This window comes from Ruditapes philippinarum, unplaced genomic scaffold (genome assembly GCF_026571515.1).
Source record: "Ruditapes philippinarum isolate M1 unplaced genomic scaffold, ASM2657151v2 ctg24879_1_1_1_1, whole genome shotgun sequence".
NCBI lineage: Eukaryota > Metazoa > Mollusca > Bivalvia > Venerida > Veneridae > Ruditapes > Ruditapes philippinarum.
Window position 1 is genome coordinate 1 of NW_026858262.1, and position 7664 is coordinate 7664.

At 37.4% G+C, this 7664-nt stretch overlaps 1 protein-coding gene across 1 annotated transcript; it reads left to right on the forward strand.

The window, feature by feature from the left end:
- The first annotated feature begins 1959 nt into the window (after positions 1-1959).
- On the forward strand, positions 1960-4392 carry LOC132752597 (uncharacterized). Its single transcript, XM_060742933.1, has one exon. The coding sequence runs from the start codon at positions 1960-1962 to the stop codon at positions 4390-4392; it is 2433 nt and encodes an 810-aa protein (XP_060598916.1).
- The last annotated feature ends 3272 nt before the right edge of the window (positions 4393-7664 follow it).

Genomic DNA, 7664 nt, shown 5'->3' on the forward strand with positions numbered 1-7664 from the left:
TAGAACCTGGACTCATCAGTGAACAGAACTGTCTCCAGTGCTGCATGGTCAAGTGTATGCTCCATGGTCCATTTCCAAACGGGCCGGGCGATGTCGACGCGTCAAGGGGATACGTATGCATGGTCTTCTCGACCGCAAATTACCTTCATGCAGCCTTCTACGTACCGTCTCAGTGGAAACACGGATCCCCGCAGCATAAGCAAAGTCATTTCTGTCAAAAACCTTGCACGACATATCTGAACGACCAAAAACCGAACCTGAGCTGGTGTGATGACCCTTTGCTGACCTCCAGCATACTTCCTGGCGGGTATAAAATGTAGCCGGTATCTCTCCAAGGCTTTGGTGATAACGGTGTGGTGTACACCAAATGCCGCACTAACCTGGTGGAAGATGCCCAAAGCTGCACGATTCCTTCTGCCCTCCATAACTCTGCTTCTCTCAAATGCCGCCTTATGTTAGTATTTGCCATATCAAAGTGACAGATGTAAGATAAGCCGGTAATGTCGCCGTATAACAAAAGACATGTGACTGTATACCGCCCCCCCCCCCCCCCCCCCCCCCCCCCAATAAAAATCATGTCAACCATGCTAACGGATTAATGTCAGGGGACTACCTAAACATTGCTGAGTCAGAATTTTTAAAAATTGGAAAAAAAACGGTTTTAAAACTTGTGATAATATAAACATTAACTTATGGTGCTTAGCTATGGTTGAGTAGTATCAATTAAGATTTGTTCATGATAACAGTACTCTTTTATATGTTTTCTTCTTGCAACTTTAGTAAAGCTATTTTGATAAGTTCCATTATGTTCCACAATGCTTTTTCATTTAAGACCTGGGGAACATACAAATCAAAGAAATACGCACATGCATTGTGGCAGTGGAACAGGAAAAATATAAGAACAAAAATGCAAAGCGTCTTTAAGAGAATTCAACCCACGACAAAATACAGTCACACTGGACTACTGCAAATGCTTTCAGTATGGCACCTAACAAAAAGCAGGAGGGACACGAAAGTCCGGACATTGTTTTTTGTTTGTTTCACTTTACGCCTTTTCCCATCAGTATTTCAGTCATAGAGGCGGGTAGTTTCCTAACCATCGTTCCTGGAGAGTTACACCAGTACTAGACTACCTTGCTACGTGCTAAATTACCAAAGCATCTCCCGGGGGTCGAACCCACGCCAGAGAGGTAACTGGATTAGAAGTCATCGACTTTAACCAAAGTCCGGACATGAAGTGGTCGTTCCACAATTAATAACTAAATAAAGGAACCCCTAAATGTCAAAGTCATTTAAAAACATTTCTAAAAGCAAGTGAAAAATATGATCTTCGTCAGTTTAATATTTGATTGAAAATAAAAAAAAAAACAGAAATGCGTGCAATCTCCTTGAACAAGATATTTTCGTGTATTGAAATTTTATTTGAAACATGCAAATTCAAACATTTACATAGTGTTGAAAGATCTATAATTATTGTCTTGTTTTGTGAACAGATGCGAATAAATGAGCATAAAAATCGCCTTGGACTGTCACTTCTCAAATCATGCACACAACCAGTTAAATTATACTTCAATAACTTCGATCATCATATCAGACACTAGGAAGCGGAGTAAGTTTGTTTGTTTCATTTTACTCCTTTTCCCAACAGTAATTCAGTCATATAGGCGGGTAGTTTCCTAACCATCGTTCATGGAGAGTTACACCAGTACTAGACTACCTTGCGACGTGCTAAATTACCAAAGCATCTTGTTACGTACATATGTATGTACTGAGTTAATTGCGCCAATATTAGCGTCACGTTTAGCGTGACGAGCCTTTTTATATGTTATTGTATTTGACGTCATTATATGAGTTGACTTCCGGTAATCAGAAATAAAACAACGTTATTGAAGAACCAGTGCAATCTTTTGATTATTTAGTGTTTACACAACATTTTGGTCCCGCGAACCGGATAACACTATGGCAACAAAATTACGTTCTGTACAGAAGGGTCACAAAGGCGCAGTTACACGACTCCTGAACAAATTCGAGATAATTCAGCGGGAGGCAGCCGATTACGAGGAACTTGTGACGATCATTGATTCCCTCAAACAGAAACAGCAGACGATCACGGAGATTCACGAAAAGATCCTTGATTCTTTTCTAGACGAAGAGGAAGAACAAATAGAAACAGAAATTCTTGAGCATGATGAGTATATATACATGTTAAAGACCAAGATACAGAAGATACATGATTTTAGGAAGGTATCAATTTCAAATTTGAACTACAATTCCCCAGCTCTTAACCCTAATGCTCAGCCATTTCAAGCGTCCGTATCAAGCGAAACATCCGAGATGTGTGCGCCAGGTATCAGCGAGAATACTTCCCAGATGCATTTCTTACCGTCCTTATCTCAAAGCTCAGTATATCACAAATTACCAAAGTTAGATTTGCCGAAGTTCGACGGAAATGTCCTTGACTGGTGTTCATTCTGGGATTCTTACGAGTCTGCTATACACACGAATCTTTCACTTAGCGGCGTACAGAAATTCAATTACTTGAAGTCGTGTCTTAAAAATGAAGCTTTGCAAACAATAGCTGGATTTGCCTTAACGAATGTTAATTATGAACAGGCTATTTCATTATTACATGAGAGATATGGTCAAAAGGACAGAATTATACAAACTTACATGAAAGCATTACTAGAAGTTCCAGCACCCAGGTACACTATACAGAGTGTTAGAAAATTCTATAATACAACAGAGACATATATCAGAGCATTAGCTTCACTGAATCAGAATGAGACCACATACGGTTCACTACTTACACCGGTTATCCTTCAAAAACTACAACCAGATGTCAGAACAAACATTACACGTGCGCACGGGATACAGTCGTGGACTTTGCGTGAATTGATGAAATGTATACTGAATGAAATCAATATTTTAGACGCTGGAAATTTGCTGAATACCCCTCAAGACTTCATTCCGACAGCAACTTTTCTAACAAAATCTGATTCTAGTAGAACAGAAAGAAAAAATACACCCATACCAAGCAACTTACGATCACATAGACAAAGATGCGTGTTTTGTAAGGGAGAGCACTCTTGTATAGACTGTGCAAAATTTAAAGATCGTGAACAGAGAATGAATATAGTGAAGGAGAGAAGGCTATGTTTTAATTGTCTGGGAAACCACAAGATTACAGACTGTAAGTCTAAATTTAAGTGTAAAATATGCTCACGCAGACATCATACTAGTATTTGTGGAGTAGAAAAAGAAGCCAAATCTACAGATAAGTATCCTGTTATCAACAATGAGAAAAAGAACTCCACTTCGGTATTACATTCTGCTCACTCTACCACACCAGGTCCTGTGTTATTAAAGACAGCAGTTTCCATGGTAACCTCAAAAAGTACCTCCATTTCTGCCAATATCCTATTTGATGAAGGTTCCCAGAGTTCATTTATAAGTGAACACCTAGCCCAAAAATTACAATTGGAGCCCACCGGAAGTGAAACTTTATACATGTCGGGTTTCGGAGACACAGAGCGTCGCGTACGACATTTAAGCAGAGCAACCGTGTATTTAGAAACAGCAGAAGAAAATATTCCTATAAATGTTTTGATAGTGCCTGAAATTTCCATGCCACTGAAATCTTATCACAAACATGCTGGTCACCTTCCTTACCTGAAAGGGCTCAAACTCGCACACCCAGTCTCAGGAGATGAAGATTTTGATATCGAGATTCTTATTGGTGCTGATCATTACTGGGACGTAGTACAAGATGAAGTTATCAGAGGTGACGGGCCTACAGCTATACTGTCTAAAATCGGATACCTTCTATCAGGACCATTGAAAACAGGTACTCTAATAAATTCTACGTCGATTCCCGTATCCATGATGAACGTTATTACTATGAAAACACAAGATGTTGTAAATTTAGAGAAATTTTGGGAGGTGGAGTCCATTGGAGTTGAACAGAAACCAAACCAACAGTTAAACTTTGAGAAAACAAGAGAATATTCAGAAAATAGCATTACGTACAGTAAAGAAAATTATGTTGACAATTTACCACAGAAAGATGACCACTACATTATATCACGAAACGAACATATAAGTAGACCCAGAACTATGCCCCACCATCCTGTGAGAAAAGACTCGGAGAAAATATGTGTTATAAATGACCGCACACTTATCTATACATTCATGTACACATATCTCATAGACCCATCTCATCTACTATGCAGACGCAGGATTACCTCCCCTGTTTACCCAGACGACAGAGAACTCACGACAAGGGGATTAAATGAGCCTGTCGAGGAACTGTACATACTCATAGATGCAACGCTTGAACGTTTCTTTTCAAGATGGAAACACAAATACTTAACCTTGTTACGAGAGTCTCACTAAAACTGAAGTAACATTGTACACGTGATTCACGTGCTTTTGCCGGCACCAATTTTTCGCGCATGCCTTTAAAATATAAAGTGACATTTGCAATGCGTTATATACAATCAGTGAAACTTTACCGGTTAATTACAATAAGAGTATAATAACAATGATTTGAAACTAATTGCAATAGTGGTTTACTATCAGAGACAGTTTATGAATTTAATTGATCGATCGAACTTGTAATTTAATTCACTAGATATATCTGATTTCATAGTTTCTAAGTTACAATACTTCATTTCATTGAATTCAGTTTGTACAATTATTATTTTATTTGATATGATCTTGAACAAGCATTGTGGCCCCCGGAGTGTTACGTACATATGTATGTACTGAGTTAATTGCGCCAATATTAGCGTCACGTTTAGCGTGACGAGCCTTTTTATATGTTATTGTATTTGACGTCATTATATGAGTTGACTTCCGGTAATCAGAAATAAAACAACGTTATTGAAGAACCAGTGCAATCTTTTGATTATTTAGTGTTTACACAACACATCTCTCGGGGGTCGAACCCACGCCAGAGAGGTAACTGGATTAAAAGTCATCGACTTTAACCAAAGTCCGGACATGAAGTGGTCGTTCCACAATTAATAACTAAATAAAGGAACCCCTAAATGTCAAAGTCATAAAACATTTCTAAAAGCAAGTGAAAAACACATTTATAACATTTTTAAGGACTATAAATATCATAACAGCAGGTGGAGTGCTGAGAGGCAGCTGTTAAAAGTTGCCCCGTACCTTACTTCAGTGTTGTTATATTTTTCTGGTCCTTCGGGATCATTGATGCCAGCACTGTTAAGTGTTAAGAATTGAGTACCGCTCAAGCCGGTGCTAGGCATGAGGGATGTTGCACGTATTCAATATCCCCCATGTACAGACTCAATCAAACAGAGTTTGCAATTCTCTTGTAATTTTGTTGTGATTAATGCTTTCGAGGTATCACTTGGTTTCCAGATTTTATCAATATGATTTTCGTCAGTTTAATATTTGATTGAAAATAAAAAAAAAAAACAGAAATGCGTGCAACCTCCTTGAACAAGATATTTTCGTGTATTGAAATTTTATTTGGAACATGCAAATTCAAACATTAACATAGTATTGAAAGATCTATAATTATTGTCTTGTTTTGTGAACAGATGCGAATAAATGTGCATAAAAATCGCCTTGGACTGTCACTTCTCAAATCATGCACACAACCAGTTTATATCTTCAATAACTTCATCATATCAGAAACTAGGAAGCGGAGTAAGTTTGTTTGTTTCATTTTACTCTTTTTCCCAACAGTAATTCAGTCATATAGGCGGGTAGTTTCCTAACCATCGTTCATGGAGAGTTACACCAGTACTAGACTTCCTTCATCCGCGCTAAACTACCTAAGCATCTCCCGGATATCGAACCCACGCCAGAGAAGTAACTGGATTAGAAGTCATCGACTCTAACCCCTCGACCACAGAGGCGGTAGGAAGCTGAAAGCTTAAACCGTAATCAAGTGTGCCAGAGAATGTGCATATTTTTAAGAATTTCAAAAAAATATACAAACTCACTTACCTGAAGAAGAAAAAACATGCTAGCTGGGTAATATCCATGGCTCGATAGCCATTTTGACAAGTTTGCAACCAATTATCTCGCTTTAATCTTGTGTGCAACCACTTCACGTCCTGCCTCTTGATATTTTAATAATTTTTTGTTGTATACCAAAGAGCTATTGGTATTGTTAAAACTAGTTGTTAAGAAATATCCAATTTTATCAAGTCTTAAATGATAAGACTTTGATTTGGTTAATTTGCCAATAAGGAAGCCAGAAGTGTTAGTGCATGTTACATTTCGGATAAATACACCTTGCCGAAATAATTCTAACTGTTTACCATTTAAAGAGACTGTCTAATCATAATATTGGGCATGACCAATAAACAAGAGGGTCATGACAGCCCTTTTATCGCTCAATCGATTAATAAGGCCCTGAATTATTTGCAATGAATGAAAAGAAGAAATTATGTCATTAACTTAAGCTGTCATCAAAGCAATCATATCGGCACCTGAAAGGAAGTGGCTAGCGTATGGCTAGCAAAAAGTTCGAGCCGTACGGGAGAACCGTACGACACTTTTCAAAATTATATGGAAGTCGAAAATGCATATGTTACATCTGAAGACAATTGCTTTTTCTTTGGATAAAAATCTTTCGCTTAAAGTCATAAATAACATAACAAATTTTTCGACTTCCATATAATTTTTAACAAGAGGGCCATGATGGCCCTAAAGTCGCTCACCTGTACATAGGCCCCCGGAGGCGGGGCCAGTTTTAAAAGCCCGGGGCTTTTATTGGAACAAACCTGGAAGACAACCATTAGAGATGTTTCATGCTAAACATCTAAGGCTTAGCTCCGTTGCGGATTTTTAAAAAGAATATTTTTTTCTTTACACAATATAGTTTAAAAACAATGACACACCTGGGGCAGGGCCAGTTTTGACCCCATGGCTTTTTATTTGAACAATATTTGTGACACTTACTAGAAATGTTTTCACGCTTAATATGTAAACTCTAGCTATTCGGGTTTTTTTCAAAAAAATATTTTTAAGTTTTTGCTATAGACCCTTTCATTTAAGACCGTATTCAAGTTGTCGCCCTGTTGGATGACGTCATTGGGGGATACGGTGGACAATTGCCGATACGATTAAGTACAATAATAGAGGGATATATTAAAGGTCTTAATCCTTTTCTCTTTTTTAAGATTTGGAGATTGAAATTGGCAAAATTTTGTGTAAATTGATAAGATAAATAAAAGATGGGAAATGAATTAATATGTTTACTATATAATATGGTTAACGATTTGTTTTAATAGTAGACCGCAAAAAAAAAAAAAAAACTCTATTCCTGCTGGTAACTGATCATGATTATCAATTTTCGTTAGATTCTTAATAATGAAAATTTTTACCAGGCCAAATTAATCGCACTTACTTACTAATACCAGAGATATAGATAATGTATAGATCTATGTCTCTGCCTAATATACAAATACCCCAAAAGATATTTTGAAAGTTTCAAAAATGTAAGGACTTTATAGTTTCGTTAAAAACGGCTGCGTAATAATTAATTTTGAAAGATATAGAGGATATTGATTCTGTTTGTGTGTAAGATGAAATTTTATTTCATCGAGTGGGCTTTGAAAAAAACAGTATTCTCACGAGTGGCGTAGCCACGAGTGAGGAATACTGTTTTTTAAAGTTCACGA

Excerpts from the sequence above, each read along its gene's own strand:
- LOC132752597 (XM_060742933.1), top strand. The coding sequence starts at position 1,960 with ATGGCAACAAAATTACGTTCTGTACAGAAGGGTCACAAAGGCGCAGTT.